Below are 27,154 nucleotides of genomic sequence, written 5' to 3'. Positions count from 1 at the left end.
AAATCAAAAACTTAAATGAAATAGTTTAAACTACCTAAATTGAATGCTGCTTCATTTATTTGGGGCCATAATCATTTTTTCAGTGTAGCGGCTGTAGACGGTAATGATGTCTCTTGCCTCATAAATGTCCAAATTTATTCATAATGACTTACAAGGCGCACCTGACTATAAGACGCAGCACCAGCAAAGTTATGAAAAAAAAAACGCAGCTTATAGTCTGAAAAATACGGTATCCTTTTACTGGTATAACAAGCCATTTAGAAAACTGAATAAGCTCTATAAACCTCAAGTCTGAAAATAGGCAAATGTCCAGGAGCAGGAGGCATTAATCATTTTAAACAAAACTTTTATTGAACATCTGTAGTGTCATCACAGCATAAGATGACTTAGCAGGACAAGCCCCTTCCATTGGGCTGTAAGGTTCCACCTTTAGCTCCATAGCAGTAGTACGGTCAGGTTTTGATTGCTAAATTAATCCAATAAAGAGATAATTAGAAATGAAATAACTGCAAATAAATCTTAGATATGCCTTTATCAAATCACAACATATGGCAAAGGCTTAACAAATACACATGCATACCGTATTTATATACGTGTGCGCGCATGTGCGTGTGTAGTGCATCTGACATGTTTTCTTGTAAATGAGCTTTTTTATCAGGTTCACATTGTTTAGGTTGAGTTATTTCAATTTAATTGTAATAAAGAGATTATTAATCAGTAATTGAAAATTACACAACTATTTTTCGCGGAAAAAATCTATAATTATTCGGTAAACCTCCTTTCACCGGGTTAAAAATTCTTGCACAGTGGCATTTGCGTGCCATCGTTCTTTCAATCCCTCTTACGTGTACTTAAGAAAAAAAAGTGTTATTTAACTGATTCTGCCAACAAAGCAGAAATTCTGAATGGCCAGAGGCCATTTCGGATCTGAAGTGCAAGTATTTGGTAAACATGAGGTGCGCTGAGAGCATTCAGTCAATATCTTTTGCATCCAAAGCTATTCATATTTAATTTAGACACGCGCACACACGTATATGTATAAATTTAGACACACGCCTTTACCTTTAATGGTGTCATCCTCCAACTGGCAGGGAATCCCTTTTTTCACCTGTAAGGAAATCAATACATGCTTAATCTTGTGTACAGATTAAATAAGTCCATTTCATTTAACCTGAAACTCAACTCCTCTAGATGAAATTAGCACAATGAAGGCATCACAAGAATTTGCATTATATTTTTAACAATAGCAGTTCTATGCAAGTGCAAGTTTTGAACATTTACAATGTAACAATAATAATTTAATAAATATAATAACCCATTTCAGAATTACAGTTTAAAATCTGGAAATGACTCAAAGTGAAAGAATCACACTTCAAGCACTGAGAACACTCTATAGAGCATGTACTGGGTATTCTTGTGATTAACTACAGCGTCACAGCCACAGTCTTCTTCACTAAGATGCTATCATTAAGTTGTTCAGATAATAAAATTAGCATTTTATGTGCATATTCAAAGATATCTACTATTAATAAGCTCAGTCACTGCTGTTGACATGAATGGAGGAGTTCACAAGGGTCAACATGGTCACTCTAGTCCTGCTTTCCAGTAAAGAGAGCAAAACAATAAAGAATCCTCTGGTGAAGTGACATTGCGAATGCGCGGTATCTGACAGGTCTTGCTTTTGCAAACATGGCGGTGCAGTGTCATGATTTCATGAAAAAGATTTGGCATGTTTGTTATGTTGCTCACCTCGTTCTTCAAGATGCCTTATGTATGAAGGCTGTTGTGTGGAAGAATGGGATGGTAGATAGATTGTAAGTGTACGATTTCCATTTACTGGGTGGACACAGGCAAGTGGAACTCTGAACCACAGAAAAAGAGAAGATTGACTGTAAATATTTAATGTCACTCAAAAAACATTTTCTCTCAAACTATAAAGATGTTTAAACTTCAATATGTAAAAGGTTTATTTTTTTAACTGACAGGTTTATTTCCTCAATTATTAAAGTGTAAAACAAATTAGTTATCCATATGTATTTGTATTCATCTCTCAAGTTTGAATAATAGTTTATACAAGAAGGACTTGTTTACCTGTAGTGTGGTTGAGGTTGGCTAAGTGGTCTCAGGTGTGAAGGAAAAGGGGGCATGTTTCTCACCTCATTCCTGTAAATTATCTGATCACCATCATACTAAGGGAAACAGAAGTGTTTAAATTATAAAGCTCTGTTAGACAAGAAACATCACATTTTCTGTGAATATTTAAAAAATGTACCATTGCAACAGTGCCACAAGTGTCTATTATGAAGCTGAAAATGGCTCTGGAGTGATCGGTTTCCAGAGGTCTACAGGCAGGGTCCAAAAGGGCTGTGTGATTAGGATTTACTGGAGGAGAAACACCAGTTGTGTCCACCATAACTACCATTCTTCCATCAGGCAGACATACTGCAGAGAGAGATAAAAAAATAAAGCCTCAATTAGGCGGTTATATACACAATTCAAAAGGGGTCATTTAAGACTGGGATTAATATTGGAGAGTGTGTTATACATTTCCAATAGACCATATCAGTCTTGCATATATTGGAGAGTGATCACTGGATGCGTTCAGGTATTTTGGTACTGATGTGTGAATGATCTTACGTCACAACTGGAAAATTAATTCTGGTAAATTCATGGTAATTTACCAAAATTACTGTGTGAAAGAGGCTAATGGCATGGTAGGGATACTCCCCAAATCTCCAAGAGGAAAAATGCTCATTGAACTGTCATATAGTGCTTTGGCTTCATATTGCATTTTGTATTCTTTGAGGAATTTGTTCTTTTTAAATGGAACAACATTTTATAAGATGAAAATGTTTCCCATAATATGACCCCTTTAATAAAAAAAATGCAAGTCTGTGCAATTTACCTAATAATTCTCTCACCGGGAACACACAGCGCTGCACATGAGTCTGTTCCTCTGCTGTGTCCAAGTGAACTAAACTCACAAGCACTCTCACTAACAGACCTTTTAGACCCAAGCCCTTAGAAGAAGAAAGAAAGTAGTAACCTAAAACTAGTTATGATGGGCATTGCATTGACCTTTTAGTTTTAACATCATTACATGTGATACAAGTGTACAAGACCAAGATTTCTGTACCTCATAGGCCATGCCTGGGGCATACAGTGGCACCTCCAAGCTGAGGTAGCGCTCGTGGGCATCCAGAGAAAATCCCCCCAGCTCCACCAGCTCCCAGTCAAGTTTCATTCCTCCTATGGACAAACTCCACTCAGAGGAGTCTATATTACCATAGTAAGCCAGAAAACGCACACCCCGCTTTGTACACTCTCCCTCCAACTTGGGCAGAACTGTGACAGAGACAAGAGGTAATTGCGGTACACAAAGAACATAATCAAATGGTGCCAAATCCCACTCCTGTCCTAATTTAGGCTCTTTTTTTAAACTGCACGCCCTACCAACTATGTAAGGCTGTATCCTAAAGTTTCTTATGACTTGCATCCAGGCTACTTTGACGACAACTGGTCCCTACAAACACCAAAAAACTTGCTTGGTGTGCAGCCATGTGCCTTTAAAAGAGGTAACTGAACAAGAAAGCATATATAGCCTTGCTTGATGCTGCACAGTGAGAGAAGCATACAATATGCAAAATACAATATGGTTAGGGCAGCGTTTCTCAAAGTGTGGAGTGGGCCCCACTTGTGGGGAATGGGAACATTACAAGTGGGTCATGACAAACGGTAGGACATTTTGTCATGATCATACATTCAAAACACCACATTTAAATATAAGCCTAACTTAAAACAACATCAGACTGTGAAGACAATGTCATGCGGAACCGTAGCCTACAAGAATGAATTAAATCGGAATGTTAATTCAGGGGAACAAAAACTTTAACGTGTAGAGCCGGTGTAGGTGGAAGAGTGGGTATAAAATTTAACAAATGGATAAGTTTGTGACATGGAAAAGAAAACTGGAGATTCTGCACCTGAAGGCTGTTTCATAAAACTCGATTACAAAATAAGCCAGGATTATTTTGTCAAGTCTGGCTTATTGCCGGTGGATTTCGTTTCATAAAACAAACTTAAACTAGTTGAACCCTAGTTACTATGGAAACTCATTTTTGGAAACTAGCCTGGTCTGGGGCAGGCTAACTGTCAGGCTAAGCCTCAGTTGTTGCTTAACTAGAGTTCCACTAACACTGAACTGTGAATGCCATGATATTACCGCTGACTTCATTAACAGTTAAACAATTAAAGAAAATCAACTTATATTCTAAATGTAATAATTTCTGTTACAATAAAAATACAACATAGACATGAGTTTAATATGGTTTGTGGTAGGCCTATTAAATGTTTACTGTAAATAAGGATAGTTATAAAAAATGATGTAACATGGCTGCAGCAGGCGTAGTGATGTTACCCACTGCCCGAAAATATCCCCTGCCATTGAAAGTAACCAATGGGACTATTTTCGGGCAGTGCGCAACATCACCACACCCGCTGCAGCCATGCCACATCAGCAAAGTCACTGATTATTATGTCAGTTTGAGAGTAGGCTATAGTTCCTAGCCATATCTGCCTAGAAAAATCGCAACTTAATTTTCTTTGTCTTAGTAAACGATGTAACTACAGAAGAGTCAAGTTTTACATAGAAAAAATATTGAAACTTTTTGGTCACTCTTTAGCGCAATGCCAATGGTCCAATCAGATTCAATGGATTGTGCTAAGCTATGCTAAAAGTGCTAGCGCCATATCCGGAGATCACTGAATGGATTCCAAAACTGTAAGAATCAAATGTTTAACTCTAGAAGAGCTGGAAAAAAATCATTGCACTGGTACTTCAGAGGGTTATCACTCTGCTGCCCCTCCCCCACTAACATAGCCTCAACACAGAGGGCTGCCCCTCCCCTATTCTGCTGGCAACACAGAACCGCCTGTGGACACCTGTCTGTAAATAATGCTGGGAAAATTATGTTTATGTTTTTCAAACCTCACATTGCAAACCCAAGTACACAGGGACGGACTGGGGCTAAAAACAGCCCTGGACTTACTCCCAAATAGGCCCATAATCTGGCCATTCACCCCTAGCCGTGCGCTCACACTCACATCACGTCTCTAACTAACAATAGTTGCGCATTACGTTAATTTTCACGCAAGTTTTATTTATTTTTATATCGTGTATATTATATTATAATGTCACGTGTCCTGCTACTACTGGCACTTACTCTTGCTGATGTGAAGTTAACTCTGTCTGTCCCTTATCATGAGCAGGCTGTGTGGATGCTCAGGCTCGCAAATTCAGGCTTGCGAATTTGAAGAATCTGTGGACCAATCACGGCAAGTAGCTAGTAGGCCGACTCTTCTTCCTCGTTTTTTTTTTTTACACGTAGCATCATATAAGTCAGTGGTTCTCAACTCCAGTCCTCGGGACCCACTGCTCTGCACATTTTGGATGTCTCCCTTATTTAACACACCTGATTCAGATCATCAGCTCGTTAGGGTAGTTTCCATGAACCGAACTGAGTGTGTCAGACATGAGAGACATCCAAAATGCGCAGAGCAGCGGGCCCCGAGGACCGGAGCCGAGAACCACCGGTATAAGTGATCATATAAGTGCCCCTGCTGTTGGCTGTTCATATTGTGTTAGAATGCACAGATTACCAATCCGTCCCTGCAAGTACATGTACAAAGTTTGGTTTCAATACGTGAAAGCATTGCTGAGATATGATTTACGTACTGTTTTGGCGGATTTAATGCATATTTCGTTTGGGCTGTAACAGGAAAATGCTTCTGAAAATCAAAAATTCTTCTAGTAACTTTTGTGAGGCTTGGTCCAAGGATGATGTACATCCAGTTGTGTGAAGTTCGGACCAAAACTTGTGACCTTTGAATCTTTTTTTGGTTTCCTGTTTAATCAAATATGGTGAAAGAACGACATACATAATTTGCCATCAAAAATGTTTTGTGTAACATGTCATGTAATAATGATTGATCAAGAATGTGTAACATATCATTTTACACAATCATTCCTTGTACTACAGTAGATGGCGTGAATTCCAATGCTGTCCACCTACCATTTTCTCAATGACCCCATTTTTTCTTTCAAGGCCAACAGTTCATCTGTTAGAGTAAAGCTGTGGAGATGATACTGTAGATGCCAGTGCTCTCCTCACTATCAGTCAACTTCTTTGGCAGTTAACATTATGAGATAAGACACTTCTAGCATATGATTATGCTTAAATGCTTAAATCAACAACACTTCTTATGAACAATATATTGGTTTTATTTTCATATTGGTTACTTTTTTGTTCACTCAAGTTGCTGCTTTTGAAATTTACCCACGAATAAAAAACCTTTCAATTTAAGTTACATTTAAAGTTAAATGTATCCATCTTCTAAACATTTATTATATAGGTTACTTAGTATATTATAAATAATAAAAACAATAACCTATATTTATAGGTTGTATAGGTTTAAAATTTGTACATGACATTCTAATAACTTGCATATTGTTTTTTTATCTGTGTTATGTTTGAATAGTACAGTATATAAAGAATACAGAAAAGTAGAAGCAAAGGAGAGCCACATGAGTATCGTGAAACAGGGATTGAACTCGGGTCGCCGAGAGCACTGACCACTAGGCTATTATTTCTGACATTGCTTCAGGCTTTTATGTGATCATTTTAAAATGAGACAATATATATTAATTTAGTTACTGCATGAAAGGATTTAATCCATAAGGACTTTCCAGCTATTTTATGAGTTTGTTTATTGCAGCAGAAATAATTTTCAGTCAGTAGTAAATGCTTCATACATTTTTATCACAAATCACCACTCTCGCTTTAACTTTGATCTTTTTGATCCACGCTCAACCTCTAGGGCTGCTCAAGAATAGCATGCCAGCACAATTATCTTTACTTGGGAAAGCTGGATCAAATTAGTTGGATTGCATAAATTTCATTTACCTTTTTTGAAATGGCTTTAGCGTTGCCTAATTTGTTAGGTTAATTCAAGTTAGGTTTGAAACTTTAATCCTCGCTTATCCAAGCGAGTTTTATGAAATAGCCCTCAGCAGAGAAAACCAAGACAGACAGTGGGCCTAATCAACTAAAAAGTCGGCCGAAAAGCGAGTATGATGACTTGATTACCAATTTGTTGGGGCTTTTGGGGACCCGTCCCTAACTGCAAAGTGGGGAATTGCAGAAAAGTTTGAGAAACTCTGGGTTAGGGTGTTTGAATAGTAAAACTAAATGGCATTTAGTGTGCATTAAATATACCATTGATAATTAAGAACTGAAATGTTTATTCATTAACTCTTGAAAAAAATGATAAGCAATCATTTAAAGTTAAGGTAAATTAATGTTCGTTTTATAAAATTTGATAAAACTGGGGCCCCTGGCACCATCTCGCATCCCCCAAGGGGGGCCCGCCTCCAAGTTGGGGAACCACTGATCTAAAGCATAACCACCACCCTCATGTTTATTTCCTAATCATTCACTCAAGCCCACTAATAAGCCACTTTCCCATCTCTTATATTATATCGGCCACCAAATTATGACATCATTCTATTTTATCTTCTGGCTATGCAAATTAGATGAGATCATCTATTTGGCACCTTTCGTTTCATTGGAAGAAGTCAGGTAAGATGTGAAATCTTGCTTACCGTGAAAGAAAAATTCCACAAACTTGCAAGTATAAGGAAAGATTTTTTATATATTCCCTCTGCGTTTTAGTGAAATTATGCATTTTTCTTCTTGAGGGACTCAAGTAAAGAGCCAACACCTACTAACCCCAACAGGCACAAATGTGTGGGCTTGGTAAGCATTGCAAACCTGACCTTAACCATTTTGAGTTCATACTTTGCAGTATTGAACAAGTTAAATGTAAAACTACTGGATAAAAATGTTCACAGATCCTGAAATTGCCCAAAATGAATATGTGAGGGTACATAACTTACCTACATCCTGGAGCTCAGCTTCAACAGTAGCAGAATGGTTGTAAAATTCTTCTTCGGGAAACAGAATAAACAAGAAGACCACTGATAAAGTGTATCTCCTAAACCTGTCTCCCAAATACTAAATGGGCAGAGCGGAGGGGGGAAAATCATTATTATAAAAAAACATTTTAATAGATGCAAATGTATTTGTAGTAAGAGAACAAGTGTCCATCACCTTCTGTGAGATTAGTGGATGTGTAAAAGGGATTTGAAGCAGGTATGTATACGAGTTGTTAGGCAGTTGGTTATGAGAAATACGAACTCCAGTCTTGTCCATTTCCTCCCAAACCAAAGGTTGACCAGCTATGCTCAAATTCACCAGAGAAACATCAGGAGGTAAACAACACAGAGATATTGAAAATGCTCCCTGTGAAGGTTCAGTCCCTTCAATGATGAAAAACAGAAACACCAGTTAAAGGGACAATAAGTTGGATTTCCCCCATATAGTGGCAAAATTGTATATTGCATTCAAACAAAAAGTGTTCTCTAGTGCCTCACAACTCGCATTTAGATAAGCAAAAATGGTAGCCGTTATATACTCAATGATCTTCTTGTCCGTTTCAGCTGGTTCACGTGTTCTGAATGGAAGCGCGTTGCGGTAGGCTGGTACGGTGCGGTAGTGCTTTTTGTCCCTCTCTGCTATTACAGTTTTTTAATAGGGCTGCACGATGTGAGGAAAAGTTGCGATGTGCGGTGACATTGTTTAATGTTGCGATGACGATGTGAGTTGCGATAAATATTTTTTCATGTTTTAGGGGCCATTCACATGTCGCGCCTAAAAACACGTGGAAAACGCTAGACACGTAGGTTATTGTCACATGACCTGCAGGCTGCGCTTGTGTCATTCTGAAAAGTTTAAATGTTTTTGAAAAGCCTGGAAAACACGAGCGCGTCACACCGCATGCGACCGCGGCGTTTCCAGAGTGCACATACTGCGCGCCTAGATTTGAAATAATGAACTTGAGCGCGCAATAGACGCAATATGTGAATCACCGCTTCCACAGTACCTGTGTTTGCGGCGTCATCTCTCCTAAATGCAGAATAATTCCATTATATAGCTTAAGTGCTGTTCCTTTTCACCACAAAGTCTTCGTCTGACAACACATTTTCCTCACTCTTCTCTCCTTCCTCCGCCATCGTTTTTGCTAACAGGCACAGGGTCGCAACTGACACCTCACAAATCAATCTGAGCGTAGATGAGTTGGGGGTTCCCCTGATTGGCCTAATAGCATGAACGCGCACTCCATGTCTTCAGACTAAACGTGATAGGTCAAACGTTTATTACATGCGCTTACCGCTTTCCCTTCATTCATCGCGTCAAAGCTGTCTGTTGCGATGTGCTCATCGCGTGAGTTCATATCGCCATGACGATGAAAATTCGATGTATCGTTCAGCCCTATTTTTTAATATGGCGAAACGACATGGAAGCCTTCTTGGACTTACCCGTTCAATGTAAATTGTGTAATGTTCCCGTCGCGGAGTAATACCGTACCTCACAGCTCATCTAATACAAGTCAATGGAGTTGGACAAAAACTATGATAAAACCTGTCAGAAAGCATCTTCTGCAGCGATTTCTGTGTGAGCACACCAGTGAACACCCCCGACCACTCGGTGAGTTTCACGTCTTTGTAAAAGAAAGCTTAATGCATTCTAGGAAGGATTGATCCCGTGCACCTATACACCCACCGTAGAGGTGGGAGGCGATAGAACAAACACCCAAAAATTCTCGGGACAGCATCACACGTCCAAATTTCAGTCAAAACCGCTCCACTTCACCATAAACAATCCGAAAACAGGGCTTTAAGTGTAAAATAACGAACTTGTCACTTATGAGGACATATTTATGAATAAAGACATTGATTTTGACTAATAAAATACTTAACTACACATTGTCCCTTTAAAGGACAAGTTCGGTATATTACACTTAAAGCCCTCTTTTCAGATTGTTTATGATGAAATAGAACGGTCTTGACTGAAACTTGGACACATGATGCCGGCCCGAGAATACTCGGTCTCTGCTGTATCAAAGTTTAATGCATTTTAGGAAGGATTGTTCCAGTGCACCTATACAGCCATTGTGGGGGTGGTGGTGGTGGTGGTGATACCACAGAAGGCGAAAACTCTCGGGCCAGCAGCACACGTCCAAATTCCAGTCAAAACCGCTCCACCCCATCACAAACCATCCGAAAACAGGGCCCCAAGTGCAAAACACCAAACCTGTCCCTTAAAGGACAGCTAAATTTTGCTGGGCAACCCACAGAAAGAATTAAACTGGTTTGTCAAAGTTTTAGACATTTGAAAAAATATATATTAAAAACATTAAGACATCTATGATATGAATTGTTTCTCACGGTTTACAAGCGTGATTGGTCTGGGGAGGTGATGTATTGAAAGTACTCTAAAGATTCGTTGTCGAGTAAGACTCCATGATGCATCCTCCCATTCACGCATCAAAAACACATCCACAAAATAAGACTGAGAGTAGCGTCCATCAATCACATGACTCTGATGGAGAAAAATATTTTGTTACAAAGCAGCAAAAACATGACTCATTCATTAAAAAAATAACACACACACACACACACACACACAATGATAATGCATACAAAGTGATAAAACAACAGTATTATTGCTACTGTTACCTTAATGAATCCTCCTTCAGCTCCAAAAGGTATACGGATCTCCCAAGTTCTGTTGTTTTCACGAATCACATAACCACGTTGGTGGGCTACACACTCAGACAGGTAGCGTCCCCCTACTTCTAACCTAAGACTCTTTTCTATGAATGGAGACTGGACCAGTCCAGGAAGCTCATGTGGGAGAGACCACAAGACATCTGAACCATCCATTCGGGCCTGATCTAATGACATTGGAATAGAAAAACTCAATTAAGTGTTCTAATATAACATTTTCAAAATGTACTACTGTGCAGAATGTATTGTATATTAAATGTCATTCCATCTCCTTTTCTATAGTGTGAAGCCTTATGAGCCTCTTTCAGATACTTGCATTTAGTGATCTACACCATATATGCATTGGACCAACATCTAACCATAATTCCTCTTTAAATCAAATACAGACGCATAAAGACCTGATAAGAAACACATAGTAACATACTCATAGTGCAGGCCAAAGACATGTCCACAGTCATCATGGTCCACTGGAGCTTGTATAAGATTGTGGCACTGATCACCTCCACCCTAAACTCATTCTGCTACAATATCAGACAAAAACCTAATGTCATTTTCATAGATTAAAGTCCAACTGACACCACCCACACGTATTATTGAATCACTGGTGTAGTTATTTGCCACACATTAAGTTTTTCCTCCCTGACCTGCAGCGTGTAAGCCAGTTTGGATCCGTACGGACAACGCAAAAGGATGCGAGTGTCAGTGGTATTTATGTGGTAACCCAACAGGTGGGCCATTTTGACAGGCACAGTCTCCTCTCGCATGCCACCCTCCTCACCGAACACTGGTATACGGAACACCACCCTCCACTCCATCAAAGCTTCATTCTGCTCCCAAGATGAGCAGAAAGCATTAATATTTACAGTTTTGTTGGGAGACTATGGGGGAGGTGGTGTAATTAAATAATTCAGTTGCATTAAATGCATGCATACACACTCTTACCATAGAGACTGGGGTCACCCACGCCGAGGCAATATGATTATCAGGAGGCAGCTTTTTGAGCACAGAGACCTGGGAAACAGAAGGTTTTTCATTTCTCAGAGAAAGAGGCTTGTTTTCTTTATGCATACCTTTCATTGTAGGGTGGAATATGACCCACACATTGCTTTACTCAATTATCACAATAATAAAAATTATAAAACCTCCATGTAGTTCTCCTCACAGACGTGCTCCTGAGCAACCCATGGGACCTGAAGAGGGCAGGCAAGCAGTAATGGGTAAGATTTCTCTCCATAAGAGTCCTCATTTACAAACCACACCAGCAACCGGAATTCAGAGTCCCTCTGAAACCACAAACACAGCAACTGAAGTGTGTTACATCTTAAAACCGACAAAAATTAAAAATCTACTCTTGCATAACGTTATAGACCAGCTTCCATCAGTGCATCAGGCAGTACCTGATTCTCCACCAAACAAGCCAGGTAGGAAACACGCAGCTCTAGGTCACCCCAGGGGTCAACAACAAAAGTATAGCCACACTCTGCTGCCCACTGACCAGAAACTTTATGGACCTCAGAGCCTCCTGTGAGTGGACACAATTCACAATTTCAATTCAAAGACATTCCAATTACATGACATAGGGTATATTAAGGTAATGTGGAAAATCAAAGCTCTGATGTATACATTGGTCAATCATTAAACTATGTTAGTATTAGAATTTTGATGTTGAGTTGTCATGTAATTGAAGTTTTGTGTGGGTAATCAAAAAAAGTTTTAAAACAGTCCCAGATTAACATAAATATCCCAGATTTCATGTTTCACACCGCTGTATACTACATGTAGTTGCACATTTTGATTACCTTGAACATCAAACCTAAATTTCTGGCCAAGGAAATTTGCACTGACAGCCAGCCAGAAATGCCGATCGTGACACTCTGTCCTAAACATACCTGACAAACAAAGTCATACACATCATATAACCATAATATTTGGTTACCATTTGTAAGTAAAAAACTTTTTTGAACCAGTTTAAGTTAACTTTTCACAATGACTGTTTACCAATAGGTATGGATTCAGGCACAGAGATAGGGCACAAACCAAACAAAATAAACCTGAAAAACACAAAAGAGAAATGTGATGCATCAACAAAAATGGGTAAAACATTTGGATAATTGGTGAATGTGATATTTTCATTAGAAGGTTTCATTTTCAGAATTGAAGATAAATGCAATACTTACCATAACAAAGTCGCATAATGCATCAATCTACAAAATATCTACAAACGAAGATGCTCTTTGATAAAAAAAAAAATCTGTTTCTTCAACATCAATTCTATTCCTACAATTCCTTTAAGTTTTTCAATAGACAAACTGAAACGTGTCGATCTATTTTGACGGTGAAACGCACCTGTCAGATTGGCATTGTTAATCAATTTGCACGTCACGTGGTCCAAGCCGCGGCAATAGAGGGTATGCACATGACGTCACCGTCGGTGAGGGGCTGCGGTTACGTCCACTGAGTGGCAAAAGACAAAGCTGCAGCATTTGAGTACAGCGTGACATCGGCGAAAACACGGTGAAAACGCGTCGAAATGGGAAAAAGCTGTTCTGCTATGGACTGTACTAACAGATTAACAAGAATTCGGAGCTATCGTTTTACAGACTGCCAAAGAACACCGAAAGGAGAGGCAAATTGATCGTTCATGCCAACGTCCACAGACCACAGGTGGGTTGACAAGTTGAGGGTCACTACTTTCTACTTAAAAGTATTTTTCAAGTAAGTATTTTAACCTTGTTTTTCTTTGGAAAACATACATTTCAAAGCATATTATCATACTTTTTTATTCTATTACATTTCATAAATAATACGTGTTTGTTTTACATTTAATATTTAAGTACATTAACGTACTTTTACTCAAGCAAAAGTACACAATTTTAATATAATTAGGTATTAAATAAATTTTTATATGCAATTTTAAAGAATACACAGTATGATTATATGCTTCAGAATGTAGTGAAGTAAATTTTTTACCAATACAAACACCCTAATAAAGCACAGATGCTTGGAAAATGTAACTAATCTAACTTAGTATTGTCCACCTCTGCTATCAAGTCCAACTAAATTCAATTTAAGCTGAAAATATTCAGTTTTACTGGCATTTTCGCAGCATCCGCTATGAAGTCCAATAGGTGTCGGTAATGCCCCTTTAAGTTGGTTTGCCAACCGCCAATAAAACCGAAGAAGAAGCAGCAGCAACTTTGCATGCGCTTCCAGGAGTAACCTGGATAAAAGGTGATTTTTTTTTAGCAATTTCATACAAAAAAAAAAAACAGAACTTATGATACAGATAATACCAGATTTAGTTGTTGTCTTGCGACGTTAGTGATTTTAGAGATATTCGGAGCGATTGCGGAGACTTTCTTTACATGGACTCTTAATGTGTAATCTTATTTTGCATCATATCCGGTACACGCTTACGGAGGAAAGTTAACGCCAGTAATTTGAGTGTGTTTATAAAGGTAATTTTGACAGTAATTATATCATGGTTTAATTGTTGCAATTAGACATCATATGCCTAGATTAAATACGTTTTTGTATTTGGTTTATGTTGCGTTTAGGACAATGTTAAAGGCTGTGAATGTTTCTTTGACAGGACATGGAGAAAACGTTACAGTATTTGAAATATTCTGGTTAAATTTATAGTTTCATCATTGCATTGGCAAACACCGCTATGGCTAGGCCTCTATTCGGTGGAGCATTATCAGCTGCTATTCCACCCAGTGCCCAGGATATCAGGTAATGTGTTTATGAATTTATGGTATTATATTATTATACCAACAAACAATGCCATTAAGCACGCTTTACTTAAATATTCAGGTTCAAAAGTACGTCACCACACGTGAGCATCACATAACTTACATAGATCCCTCCAGGGAGAGGAACCAATCAATACAGTGCATTAATTAGATTATACAAATATACATTCTTACATCAATATTTAATTTAATACACCAATTTAATTATCAGACTTTGTTTATAGCACATTGGTTGGGTTTAGCCTCTAAACCAGCATACGCTTAAACCAGGAAACATGTTCATCGTCTATCCATAACAGGGTATTGATATTTGTATGTGCAATAATTAGTGTATGTGATGGTTTGTGTAGTAAATTTCTCTCTTCTCTGCACTCTGCAGTGAGTTGAGACAGATCCCTGATAACCAGGAAGTGTTTGCTAATTCTCAGACAGATCAGAGCATCATTATTGAACTGCTGGAGTACCAGAGCCACGTGCAGGGTGCTGAGGCTGTCAGATAACTGCATTACATTACCTACCTCCAGTATGGATCTCATATTAAAAACAATATATCTATTTTGTTAAAATGCCCGCAAAACAGAAAAGACATTACACCTTTTTAAACACGTGTGGGTGTAATAGAAATTCCAATAGAAAAACAGCACTTTGTAACTAACAGTTTATAGTCATATCAACATTTAAGCTTACCGAACGTGGTGTTTTATCAGACGCACATGCATTTGCCGTGGTCACACGCCTAGCTCAAAGTGAGCTTCCGGTCTGTGCTTGTTCATCAGTTTGGCTAGCTGACAATACTGCCCTCTGGAACAAATGCACGTGACGTCACCTTCGGCGAAAGTGACTGCGGTTACGTCCACTGAGTGGCAAAAGACAGAGCGGCAGAATGAGTATACAATGTGAAATCAGCGAAAACCGGGAGAAAACGCATCTAAATGCGAAACAGCTGTTGTGCGATAGACTGTACTAACAGGTTAAAGGAATATTCAATTTTCTTAAAAGAAAAATCCAGATAATTTACTCACCACCATGTCATCCAAAATGTTGGTGTCTTTCTTTGTTCAGTCGAGAAGAATTTATGTTTTTTGAGGAAAACATTGCAGGATTTTTCTTATTTTAATGGACTTTAATAGACACCAACAATTAATACTTAACTCAACACTCAACACTTTTTTCAACGGAGTTTCAAAGAACTATAAACAATCCGAAACGAGGCATAAGGGGAATATTTAAACGTCATTTTTGAGCAATTTTGACAGCCCTAGTATCTAATCAGTCAATCAGTTTGAGTATTTTAGTAACTGCTAATCTATTGTAATTTCCGCACACAACCATTACACATGTTTGTGGTTTTCAGGGAATGATCAGGAAAGATAACTAGTGAGCAGATGTTTCTGTGGGCAGAAATTCTTTGTTAATTGAAGAGGTAAGAGGAGAATAGCCAGACTTTGTTCAAGCTGATAGAACAGAAAGTAATTCGGTAAGTTTAACATTACATTAGTTGGGCAAAAGGTTATAGGTTTGATTCCCAATGAACACACAGACCAATAAAATGTACCTGAAATCCATAAGGGTGTACTTACACTATGTGTACCGTATCCAGATGAATATCATTACTGCTTAGCTAAAATGCTTAAAATGTTACTGTGGAAGTCAACAAAATCATGAAATAAATTGACTATGAATGTGTAAATCTGAGTATAATGTGGGTTTATTATCAGTAATGAACTAATCATGGTAATAATCACACACACTGCACACACTCCTACACAAACACACCAGAGTTTGCGTTGGACTATTTCATCTGAAAATCCTGACATAGTCAATTATTCGTCATTTCATGTTTTAATGATAATAATTGTTTTCGTTCAACCGTTCATTTTTAATCATGACCTTACAAGACGACCATTCAAGTTCAAATGTGTTTATTTATTTGTGAAAAGAACAGATAAACAGAGACCGGGCATCACACACATGTTTAACATCATATGAAGCAGATTAATAAATAACTTCTTCCCGCAGCTAAGGCGATAAAACACACAAACTTTGTGCTGAACAGGCAAATTTGAACAAATCAAATCACAAAATACTATTGCGATTAAAATAGCAACAGACGTGTAAAAATCTGAATTGAATTAAACATTGTTTATCTGAAACCATCTTGTGTAATAAACGCATGAAGGCAGATAAATGCAGATTCGATTCTCATTAGATTTTGTGTTTTTATCTCAGATAGACGACGCAGACTTACTTTTGTTCTGGAGATTGATCGCGTGCTTTTACATTAGGCTTCAGTTAATGCGATCTGACACACTCGCACGCAAACACATGCGCACAGACACACACAGTAAAGTTGCCTAAACACAGACCAGTAAGTTGCAACAAAGTTGACCAAGCCACGAAAAATACCGGATTATCTGAGCATCATGTCCACGCAAAGCCAGCTCAAATGCGGCACAAAATTTGGCCCAGTATATCACGTCGTAGACTTAACAGCAAACAGGGAAAAAATAAAAGGCATTTGACTTACATAGCATCCAGCTAATGTTAGCCAACTCCGTTTGCCAAATGCTGGAAAAGCATGTAAACTCGACCATTGTAATTTCCTGCTGCTCAGTCTGGTCCAAGCTCCTTAATCCTTTATTTAGTCTTCAACTGAACGCCTTGTAAAGGGTGATTTTGTAAGCATAAAGTCATTTTCTTTCATCTCAAGGTATTTCACTTGCTTTCACTGACCAGTACTGGATCTAGCAGTTACATGGCAATCTGCAACGCGGTTATGAGACTCTGAAAATGGTCCAATCATATGATGTCAAAAACTATTCTGATTTGCTTACAACATAAGTGGAAAGGTTTGGGGCACACAGTCCTGCACCCCAGGGCGGATCCAAAACCAGACATTTAGAGCTCAGCCTCAGGTCACATGTTTTTACCCTTTTTACTGACCTACATAAACACTCATTAGGGGTGCGCCCCAGACATACAAACATGACACACACACAACAAACTCAGTTTTGAATTTTGATTTTTTTTTTAATAAATGATAACATGACTAACAGTGAAATAGTACAACTAAACTATTTTATTTTGTATTAATTTGCATTATATAGTTAACTTTTTTTTGTAACATTTTAAAGAAGCTTTCTTCTCTGGCCAACTTTGGGGGGCGGCGCCCCCTAGTGACCAGCCCCCACTGCTGTAATGTAAGGGGCTTTGGTGGTCAAATTAAAAGATCAAAAGTTTTCTTGCATTTAAAGAGCCTGCTCGCAGACATCACCTTTCTACAAGAAACTCACCTTAAAACCTGTGACCAGATCAGATTATGTAAGCCATGGATTGGCCAAGTTTTTAATTCAAACTTTAATAGTAAATTCTAGAGGTACGGCAATTGTAATCCACAAAAGCATTAAAGTTGTACCGAAAAATGTAATTTCAGATCCTGCTGGGTACAATGTAATAGTTTCCAGAACTCTCTATCAAACACCAGTTATATTAGCAAGTACAGTGGGGCAAAAAAGTACCTAGTCAGCCACCAACTGCCCAAGCTCCCACACCCAAAAAGACGAGAGAGGCCTGCAACCCCCGTCAAAGGCACACGTCAACCATGAGAGACAAAATGAGAAAAAAAATCCAGAAAATCACATTGTCTGATTTTTTAAGAATTTATTTGCAAACCATGGTGAAAAATAAGTATTTGGTCAATAACAAAAGTTTATGTCAATACTTTGTTATATACCCTTTGTTGGCAATGACAGAGATCAAACGTTTTCTGTAAGTCTCCACAAGGTTTTTACATATTGTTGCTGGTAGTTTGGCCCATTCCTCCATGCAGATCTCCTCTAGAGCAGTGATGTTTTGGGGCTGTCGCTGGGCAACACGGAATTTCAACTCCCTCCAAAGATTTTCTATGGGGTTGAGATCTGGAGACTGGCTAGGCCACTCCAGGACCTTGAGATTATTCTTACGAAACCACTCCTTCTTTGCCCGGGCGGTATGTTTGGGATCACTGCCATACTGAAAGATCCAGCCACGTTTCATCTTCAATGCCCTTGCTGACGAAAGGAGGTTTTGAGTCAAAATCTCACGATACATGGCCCCATTCATTCTTTCCTTAACTCGGATCAGTTGTCCTGGTCCCTTTGAAAAAAAACAGAACCAAATCATGAGGTTTAAAACCCAATGCTTCACAGTAGGTATGGTGTTCTTTTAATTCAACTCAGAATCTTTCTCCTACAAACACAAGAAGTTGAGTTTCTACCTAAAAGTTATGTTTTGGTTTCATCTGACCATATGACATTCTCCCACTCTTCTTCTGGATCATCCAAATGCTCTCTAGCAAACTTCAGACGGGTCCGAACATGTACTGGCTTAAGCAGGTGGACACATCTGGCACTGCAGGAATTGAGTCCCTGGCTGCATAGTGTGTTACTGATGGTAGCCTTTGTTACTTTGGTCCCAGCTCTCTGCAGGTCATTCACTAGGTTCCCCCATGTGGTTCTGGGATTTTTGCTCACCATTCTGGTGATAATTTTTACCCTACGGGATGAGATCTTGCGTGGAGCCCCAGATCGAGGGACATTATCAGTGTTCTTGTATGTCTTTCATTTTCTAATAATTGCTCTCACAGTTGATTTCTTCACACCAAGCTGCTTACCTATTGCAGATTCAGTCTTCCCAGCCTGGTGCAGGTCTACAATTTTGTTTCTGGTGTCCTTTGACAGCTCTTTGGTCTTGGCCATAGTTGAGTTTGCATTCTGACTGTTTTAGGTTGTGGACAGGTGTCTTTTATACTGCTAACAAGTTCAAACAGGTGCCATTAATACAGGTAACAAGTGGAGGACAGAGGATCCTCTTAAAGAAGAAGTTACAGGTCTGTGAGAGAAAGAAATCTTGCTTTTTTTGTTATTGACCAAATACTTATTTTCCACCATAAATTGCAAATAAATTCTCAAAAAATCAGACAATGTGATTTTCTGGATTCCTTTCCCCATTTTGTCTCTCATAGTTGAAGTGTACCTATGATAAAAATTACAGGCCTCTCTCATCTTTTTAAGTGGGAGAACTTGCACAATTGGTGGTTGACTAAATACTTTTTTGCCCCACTGTATCTATGCCCCCAATTATGATAACCCTACTTTTATGACTACATTCTATTCTCACTTTTCAAATTTAGATACTCATCGTCTTATCTTAGGCGGAGATCTCAACTCCACAATCAATCCAAACTTAAACTGTAGATTCCTGAACTACTAAAACTACAAACAGAATTTGACTTACTAGCAACCACCAAGACTGAGTTTCTGTTAAGTCATACAAGAGCAACTTATTATGAGCATGGGGAGAGTGCTTGTCGTCTTCTAGCTTATCCGCTCAAGCACCTAGCTGCTATTCTATCTAATTTCACAGTTATATGATTCTTTGAATACTCTCACTACAGATCCAGTTAAAATCAATTCAGAATTCGCCTCTTTCTATTCTAATCTTTACAAATCGGAAAGCTGTTTAAATACCTCCATTATTAACGATTTTCTTTCTCAGTTGGATATACGCAAGTTGGACTCAGCTTCCAACCTACACGTGCCCCTTAGTCTGGAGGAGGTAGCCGCCTGTATCTTAAACATGAAAAATAACAAAGCTCCCAGCCCTGATTGCTTTCCTGACGAATTTCTCAAAAAGTTTTCTACCCAACTATCTCCCCTACTATTAGAAATATACAATTATTCTCCAAGTCAAGGCTCGTTATTATCTTTGCTGAACCAAGCTTTAATTTCACTGTTTCTTTCACCTGCGGAACATTGTTCGTGTACGCCCCTCTCTTAGCTTTCTAGATGCGGAAACTGTCATTCACGCTTTCATCACTTCAAGATTGGATTTTTGTAACTCATTATACATTGGCCTACCCACCAAAGAAATCCATCGGCTAAAAATGGTACAAAACTCTGCTGCACGAGCCCTAACATATAATAAAAAGTCTGCCCACATCACCCCGATCCTTCACCAACTTCACTGGCTTCCTGTCATATATCGCATCCAGTTCAAAGCACTAGTCCTGGTTTATAAAGCCTGTCATGGCCCGGCACCCAAATACCTCATTGAACTACTGCAACCATATGTTCCGACTAGGGCCCTTAGATCTAGCACTGACAATCTGCTCGTCGTACCCAGGTTCAAACTCTCAACTCTGGGTGGTAGGGCTTTTAGTGTTGCAGGCCCTACGGCTTGGAATAAGCTGCCACCTAATCTTCGTGCGTCCGACAACCTCCAGACCTTTAAAAAACAACTTAAAACTCATCTATTCACAATGTTCAATAAATAACTCACTCAATAAATAAAACACTTTTCATCTTTACTTTATTTCTATATTTCATCAAAATGTATGTTAGGTTATTTGTTATTTGCTTTCTTTGATTTATGTTGATCAGTGTTTGCTTGTCACCATCTGCCTGCTGCTTGTTTGTCTGTCATAATAAGCAATTGGCCTGTATATTTGTCTTATTATTTGTATTCGGCCCCACATTGTGAAGCGACCTTGGGTTCTTGAAAGGCGCTATAAAAAATAAACATTATTATTATTATTATATTAAAGAAAGATAAAGATCGTAAACTTTGCGGCAGCTATAGACCAATTAGCCTAATCAACAATGATGTTAAATTGTTAGCAAAAATCTTGGCCAAAAGAATAGACTCATCAACTTCCACTCATATCAGCTGACCGGCATTATATTGAGCCGACAGTCGTCCAATTTACGTAGACTGCTAAATGTAATCTTTACTCCAAACTCTTATTTTGACGTCATTCAACCAGGAGGTAGAGGGCTGTCCAAACCAGTCATTCGCTGTAGGCTTTGAAAGGGGAATTCTATTAAAGAAAATATATCGCTTGGCATTGAACTTTGAGCTTTATAATTTTGCAGGTATTATTTATGCAGCAACATTACAAAATAACTAAAGTTTGAAAAATGGGATCAGGAAAAAAACGTTGTTAAGAGGTCACCTACATAACAGTTAAATAAAAAACAAATCGAGAGAGCAATAGATTACGGTCCGGCAGATACGCGTACATGTTTAGCCGGGGCCTTCGTCAAGCCAACATCTAGTTCTAATTGGTATTAATAATCAGTTCTCTGACTTGTATTGTGACAGATATCATTTTGATGATGTGGCTGCTAGTAACGGGGCAATAGAGTCCGGGTCCTGGAAGATCCAAGGGGTGGAGCAGCTCACCCAATCGGAGCTGTTATTACAGGAATGCAGTTCTGCCTGGCTACTGTCTGGAGCTCAGCTGGTCTCTAAATTTAATGAGCAGGTATGTCTGTTTCTACCTGGTATTCACTTTTGTCTCGGTGGATTAATCACAAGTGGACTAAACTAAATCTAGGGCTGGGGCGATACCACTTTTTCATTTCTGATACCGATGTCAATACCACAATCTTGAGTATCTGTCGATACCGATATATCATCTCTAGCGCCCTTTTAATCAATTAAGCTGCAAATAACATGGTTGTTAGCCATACAAATGTAAAGTAAATGTGTGAAGTAAACCATAACTTAAGTATGATAAACATAAAAAAGTACCTCCATTACAAAATATACAGAACAGCACTCACAAATAAGATTTTAAGCATTACATCTAGTATCACAGTAGATGCACTAAAAAACATATAAAATTGAAAGGAAAAGTATGTGAACCCTTTGGGTTTACTTGGATTTCTTTATAAATTAGTCATAAAATGTGTTCTGATCTTCATCTAAGTCACAACAATAGAGAAACACAGTCTGCTTAAACTAATACCGCACAAACATTATACGTTTTTATTGAACACAACATGTAAACATTCATATGTGAAACCCTAGGCTAATGACTTCTCCAAGAGCTAATTGGAGCCAAGAATCAGCCAACCTAGGGTCAAATCAATGTGATGAGATTGGATGTTTTGATTAAAGCTGCCCTGTCCAATAAAAAACACACACCAGTTTTGAGTTTGCTGTTCTGAAGAAGCATTGTCTGATGTGAACCATGCCTCGCACAAAAAAGCTCTCAGAAGACCTACGACCAAGAATTGTTGACTTACATAAAGCTGGAAAGGGCTACAAAAGTATATCTAAAAGCCTTGATGTCCATGTGTCCACGGTAAAACAGATTGTCTACAAATGGGGAAAGTTCAGCACTGTTGCTACACTCCTTAGGCATGGTCGTCCTGTAAAGATGACTGCAAGAGCACAGCGCAGAATGCTCAATGAGGTGAAGAAGAATCTTGTCAGCTAAAGACTTACAGAAATCTCTGGCACATGCTAACATTTTTGTTGACAAATCTACAATAAGGAAAACATTAAACAAAAATGGACTTAATGGGAGGACACCACGGAGGAAGCCACTGCTGTCCAAAAAAACATTGCAGCACGTTTGAAGTTTGCAAAAGAGCACCTGGATGTTTCACAGCACTACTGGCAAAACATTCTGTGGAAAGATGAAATCAAAATTGAGTTGTTTGGAAAGAACACACAACGCTATGTGTGGAGAACAAAAGGCACAGGACACCAACATCAAAACCTCATCCTAACTGTGAAATATGGTGGAGGTGCCATCATGGTTTGGGGCTGCTTTGCTGCCTCAGGCCCTGGACGGATTACTGTCATCGATGGAAAAATAAATTCCAAAGTTTATCAAGACATTTTGCAGGAAAACTTAAGACCATCTGTCTGCCAACTGAAGCTTAAAAGAGGATGGACGATGCAACAGGACAACAACCCAAAGCATAGAAGTAAATCAACAACAGAATTGCTTACGCCTTCTGGAGTGGCCCAGTCAGAGTCCTGACCTCAACCCGATTGAGATGCTGTGGCATGACCTCAAGAGAGCGATTCACACCAGACATCCCAAGAATATTGCTGAACTGAAACTATTTTGTAAAGAGGAATGGTCCAAAATTTCTCCTGACCGTTGTGCAGGTCTGATCTGTAAATATAGGAAACGTTTGGTTGAGGTTATTGCTGCCAAATGAGGGTCAACCAGTTATTAAACCCAAAGGTTCACATACTTTTTCCACCCTGCACTATGAATGTTTACATGTTGTGTTCAATAAAAACATAAAAAACGTATAATGTTTGTGTGGTATTCGTTTAAGCAGACTGTGTTTCTCTATTGTTGTGACTTAGATGAAGATCAGAACACATTTTATGACCAATTTATGAAGAAATCCAAGTAAGCCCAAAGGGTTCACATACTTTTTCTTTCAACTGTATGGTAGACACTACCAGAGGTGGGACAAAGTCATTGTTATGCAAGTCACAAGTAAGTCACAAGTCTTTGCTTTCGAGTCCCGAGTCAAGTCGAGTCCAGTCAAAGATGAGGCAAGTCCCGAGTCCAGTCAGAAGTCAAAGCCAACAAGTCTCAAGTCGAGTCCAAAGTCCTACCATTTTAGTTTTGAGTCATTTCAAGTCCTTTTACCACAGAAATAAAATGTGTGCTGTGGACAGGTGGAGGGAGGCCCCTATACTGCATTGCATTTGCAAAAGATCAAATTGGCCAAAAGTCTGTCAGTCATTTGTGCGCGATGGGGACGCAGAATGATGCCACCATGGCTGAAAGCTCGTTCCACTGGAGCACTGGAAGCAGGCACTGCCAAGACTTGAATGGCTACTTGAAAGAGTGAAGGAAGAGTGCCCAGAACAAAAGGGCATTCTGTCCTTCTGCCATGTCAATGTAGTGACTTAGCTGCTGTGGTGTAGTCTAGATTTTTGTTTTCCCTCTCACCCTTATGCTCACTCGTCCCAGCATGACACCCCATATGCACCACCACACTCACAGATGCATACGAATGGATTTCCATGTAACTGAGAGCATTCTGAAAGTGTACTCATAAACACATAAACTGAATGTGTTATCAACATGTCAGTTTATTGTAAGAAAAAAAATACTTTAAAAGCCAATGGGTTTACAGCTGGGGAAACTGGACTGATTTTTAGACTGGTTTAGTGGTAATCAACATCTAACTCAGGGCCAAAAGTTACTCAACTGTTAATTAAAATAAAATAAACTGTTTACAATCTTCAATCCGTGGCTAACACATGCATTGAAGGAGAAAAAAAATCCACTCTTTTAATAGCTATTGTCTGACAACTATTGATAACATTACCATGTGTAATTTATTGGTATAAATGTTTTTAATTAATACACATTTAAGATGACCATGAATTAACTCTAATTTGAATAGTCTTTGATATAAAAAGCGTATTTTTGCATATAATACAAGCATTGTCTAAAAATTAAAATAGTCTTTTACTTATTATTACTTTTAACTTTTATTATTACAAGATTTTCCTGTAGCCTAATATTTGACACCCAAACCAAACAGAAGTTTAAGATCATATACATCTTATACGTAGATATATAAATAAACAAAGAGAAGGGAATTTTAACACTGTGAAGCACAAGCAAACACGCAGCTAAAAACCATCAGGATATAATCACGGGCTTATTTTATTGCATTTGGATTCTTACCTCCAGATAAAGTAATAAACTGGACTGATGATTTAAATGTTGTTTACTCACATGTGCGTTGTTAACTCTCCGGATTTTATGTTGTGCACTGCTCCACTCGTTCCTCCACATAGACTGTTTGTTTACAATGTTGCGTGAGCAGCTACACTGCAGGTTTGATTTCATTTGGCGCTAAGCCAACCTCTTGGGATGTCAAAGTAGCGCGAGAGTGATTCAAAGCAGAGATTTATCCACGTGATAACTGGAGTCGCTCTCGCGGTACTTTGCTGTCACTCGCCAGTAGGTTCTTGTGGCGCCACACCAGTCTGCTCCCCAGTCACTTTTGTCCCGCTATAGTAATTTGATTTCATACACCGATCGGATCGCGCAGTTCGGCAGGAAGTCAAACACACCAAATATATAGCCTAATATGTATATGCATTTCAACCCGCTAAAGTAGCAAGTAGGATTCTAATGGTCAGTGCTTCACATCTAAATTGAGTAAAAGTTTGAAATGTCACAAAACCATGCTGTTACGCATCCTCACACTATTTTTAGTTGGTATACGGAAATCCTTGACAATTCCTAGTGGGTATAAGGCGTGTACCTGAATATCACGTAGACTACACCACTGCTGAGCTGTACTGCTGGTACGGTCCCAACATCCAAACCAACGTGGCACTACAGTGATTGGCTGTCATGCAGGCAGTGCGCGCATGCAGGTTGTGCACATTTTTCACAGGTTTTCATGTGAAGTAGCAAGTCTTCTCGAGTCAAAAGGCGCAAGTCCAAGTGAAGTCACAAGTCATTGATGTTCAAGTCCAAGTCGAGTTGCAAGTCTTTGTACATTTTGTCGAGTCGAGTCTGAAGTCATCAAATTCATGACTCGCGTCTGACTCGAGTCCAAGTCACATGACTTGAGTCCACACCTCTGGACACTACTACAGTGTAGTTTTTCCACAGTGTAACATTTGGGGTTGAACTGTACGCCGTGTGTTCGCGCCAGAAGTCAGAAAAGACGTAAAACATTGTGTTCCGTACCTCAGATTAGATAAATGGGCGGTGAGAAGGCAGTCTCCTGTGGCTGTTCGAACACATTCAACATGTGCGTTCAAAAGCAATCCAATCAAAAGTGTTTTCAACTACCTCTGAATGTGGTTGAAAGTGGATGAGCTCAAAACGTATTTGAGCAAGTTTATAATTTGTATATGTTTTCCTGAAAGACCAACTGCAAAAACAAAAGAATGAATGATATACATTAAAATGCACCAAAGCCAAAGAAAAAATCATGTTTGTTTTTCTATATTATGTACTATTATTTATAGGTGCTATGAGCAGTTATTTGGATGAATTGCGTTAGCTGTCAGACAGGGACATTTCTAGACGGATTCATCGGACACGCGCAATACGCGTCTGGTCCGAACTTTACTTACGGTTTCAGTTTTTTTAATGGTCTGACAAGTTGCTAAACTGAACTCTTGAACAAATACCTCTTCGAAAATAACAAATGTTTTGGTTTCCTAGGTAATCTACATGTTGTTTATTTTGCTTGTTTACCGGAAAAACCGTCTATATATGTTCTGCAAATAAACTTTATACATTTTTATTGCATCTCAGGCCAAGAACACTGTCAACATTTACCTGTGCCTGTTTCGCCTGCCACAGTTCACCACTGATATCCTGGTGACCTTCAATGATCCTGTTTGTATCGAGTAAGTTACAAGTCAGTCACTCTTCTGTAACTTAACTTTTTTCCTCCATAAAACATTCTTTATAGACATTACTGGATTCCCTTTGTATTTAAATGGTATGATATCATATGCATCTATCTGCTGTGTATATAGGTGGCATTAGGAGATAAAGTCAAAATCTTTGTGTTTTAAGAGAATTTCTCTGTCAGTCCCCTTAGCAGCAGTGCAGCTGGGTTTGTGGCCGCTGTTCCATGGACATTACAGGACTTCCAGAATGTTCTTCAGTCCTTTCGTCTACTCAACCCTGGAGTCTTTGGATAGATTCTTCACCCATAAACTGACAGACCAGAAAGACTGTGATTGATATTGATGAAACCAGCAGGACTGAACAGGTTAAAACATATCAATAGGAATAAGGTAAAGAGGTACCTACTGGAAGGTGACACACACTCATTTACCAAGTATTTTCTTGTAGTATGGCAATATACAATTATTCATATTAATAAAAATGCTGTTTTATCATGGGATAAACTTGCTATCAAAA

At 38.8% G+C, this 27,154-nt stretch overlaps 2 protein-coding genes across 10 annotated transcripts; one reads left to right on the top strand and one right to left on the bottom strand.

Moving 5' to 3' along the window:
• Positions 1 to 329: 329 nt before the first annotated feature.
• LOC129441188 (uncharacterized) lies at positions 330 to 13,052 on the bottom strand. Of its 5 annotated transcripts, none has more exons than XM_055201025.2 (19): positions 12,865 to 13,051; positions 12,686 to 12,738; positions 12,487 to 12,576; positions 12,085 to 12,209; positions 11,830 to 11,970; positions 11,630 to 11,698; positions 11,332 to 11,517; positions 11,112 to 11,208; positions 10,637 to 10,854; positions 10,346 to 10,499; positions 8,169 to 8,296; positions 7,955 to 8,072; positions 3,137 to 3,345; positions 2,906 to 3,020; positions 2,273 to 2,442; positions 2,092 to 2,189; positions 1,750 to 1,862; positions 1,063 to 1,108; positions 330 to 466 (listed from the first exon to the last, which is right to left on the bottom strand). In XM_055201025.2, the coding sequence occupies exons 1-18, from the start codon at positions 12,885 to 12,887 to the stop codon at positions 1,074 to 1,076; spliced, it is 2,142 nt and encodes a 713-aa protein (XP_055057000.2). In that variant the 5' UTR covers positions 12,888 to 13,051; the 3' UTR covers positions 330 to 466; positions 1,063 to 1,073. The 5 variants fall into 5 exon arrangements, with proteins under 5 accessions (XP_055057000.2, XP_055056999.2, XP_055056997.2 ...); XM_055201024.2 differs by having other exon boundaries at positions 8,169 to 8,377; positions 11,112 to 11,205; positions 12,865 to 13,050; XM_055201022.2 differs by having other exon boundaries at positions 8,169 to 8,377; positions 12,865 to 13,048.
• Positions 13,053 to 13,313: 261 nt separating this feature from the next.
• Positions 13,314 to 27,141, top strand: rangrf (RAN guanine nucleotide release factor). Of its 5 annotated transcripts, none has more exons than XM_073860353.1 (6): positions 13,314 to 13,351; positions 14,330 to 14,422; positions 14,822 to 14,941; positions 21,586 to 21,745; positions 26,537 to 26,631; positions 26,820 to 27,141. In XM_073860353.1, the coding sequence occupies exons 1-6, from the start codon at positions 13,329 to 13,331 to the stop codon at positions 26,929 to 26,931; spliced, it is 603 nt and encodes a 200-aa protein (XP_073716454.1). In that variant the 5' UTR covers positions 13,314 to 13,328; the 3' UTR covers positions 26,932 to 27,141. The 5 variants fall into 5 exon arrangements, with proteins under 5 accessions (XP_073716454.1, XP_073716457.1, XP_073716459.1 ...); XM_073860356.1 differs by lacking the exon at positions 13,314 to 13,351 and adding an exon at positions 13,797 to 13,918 and having other exon boundaries at positions 14,280 to 14,422; XM_073860358.1 differs by lacking the exon at positions 13,314 to 13,351 and adding an exon at positions 13,859 to 13,918.
• The last annotated feature ends 13 nt before the right edge of the window (positions 27,142 to 27,154 follow it).

This window comes from Misgurnus anguillicaudatus, chromosome 22, assembly GCF_027580225.2.
Source record: "Misgurnus anguillicaudatus chromosome 22, ASM2758022v2, whole genome shotgun sequence".
Classification (NCBI taxonomy): Eukaryota; Metazoa; Chordata; class Actinopteri; order Cypriniformes; family Cobitidae; genus Misgurnus; species Misgurnus anguillicaudatus.
This window is presented reverse-complemented; position numbering and strand designations above follow the sequence as displayed.

Bases quoted from the DNA above. Each gene is read 5' to 3' on its own strand.
- LOC129441188 (XM_055201022.2), bottom strand. From the start codon at position 12,887: ATGCATTATGCGACTTTGTTATG. The intron at 11,209-11,331 runs GTCAGGGAGGAA...CTGATATTGTAG, and splicing joins AACTGGCTTACACGCTGCAG to CAGAATGAGTTTAGGGTGGA. The intron at 10,855-11,111 runs GTATGTTACTAT...CAATGTCATTAG, and splicing joins GTCTTTGGCCTGCACTATGA to ATCAGGCCCGAATGGATGGT.
- rangrf (XM_073860353.1), top strand. From the start codon at position 13,329: ATGCCAACGTCCACAGACCACAG. The intron at 21,746-26,536 runs GTATGTCTGTTT...ATTGCATCTCAG, and splicing joins TCTCTAAATTTAATGAGCAG to GCCAAGAACACTGTCAACAT. The intron at 26,632-26,819 runs GTAAGTTACAAG...TTTCTCTGTCAG, and splicing joins AATGATCCTGTTTGTATCGA to TCCCCTTAGCAGCAGTGCAG.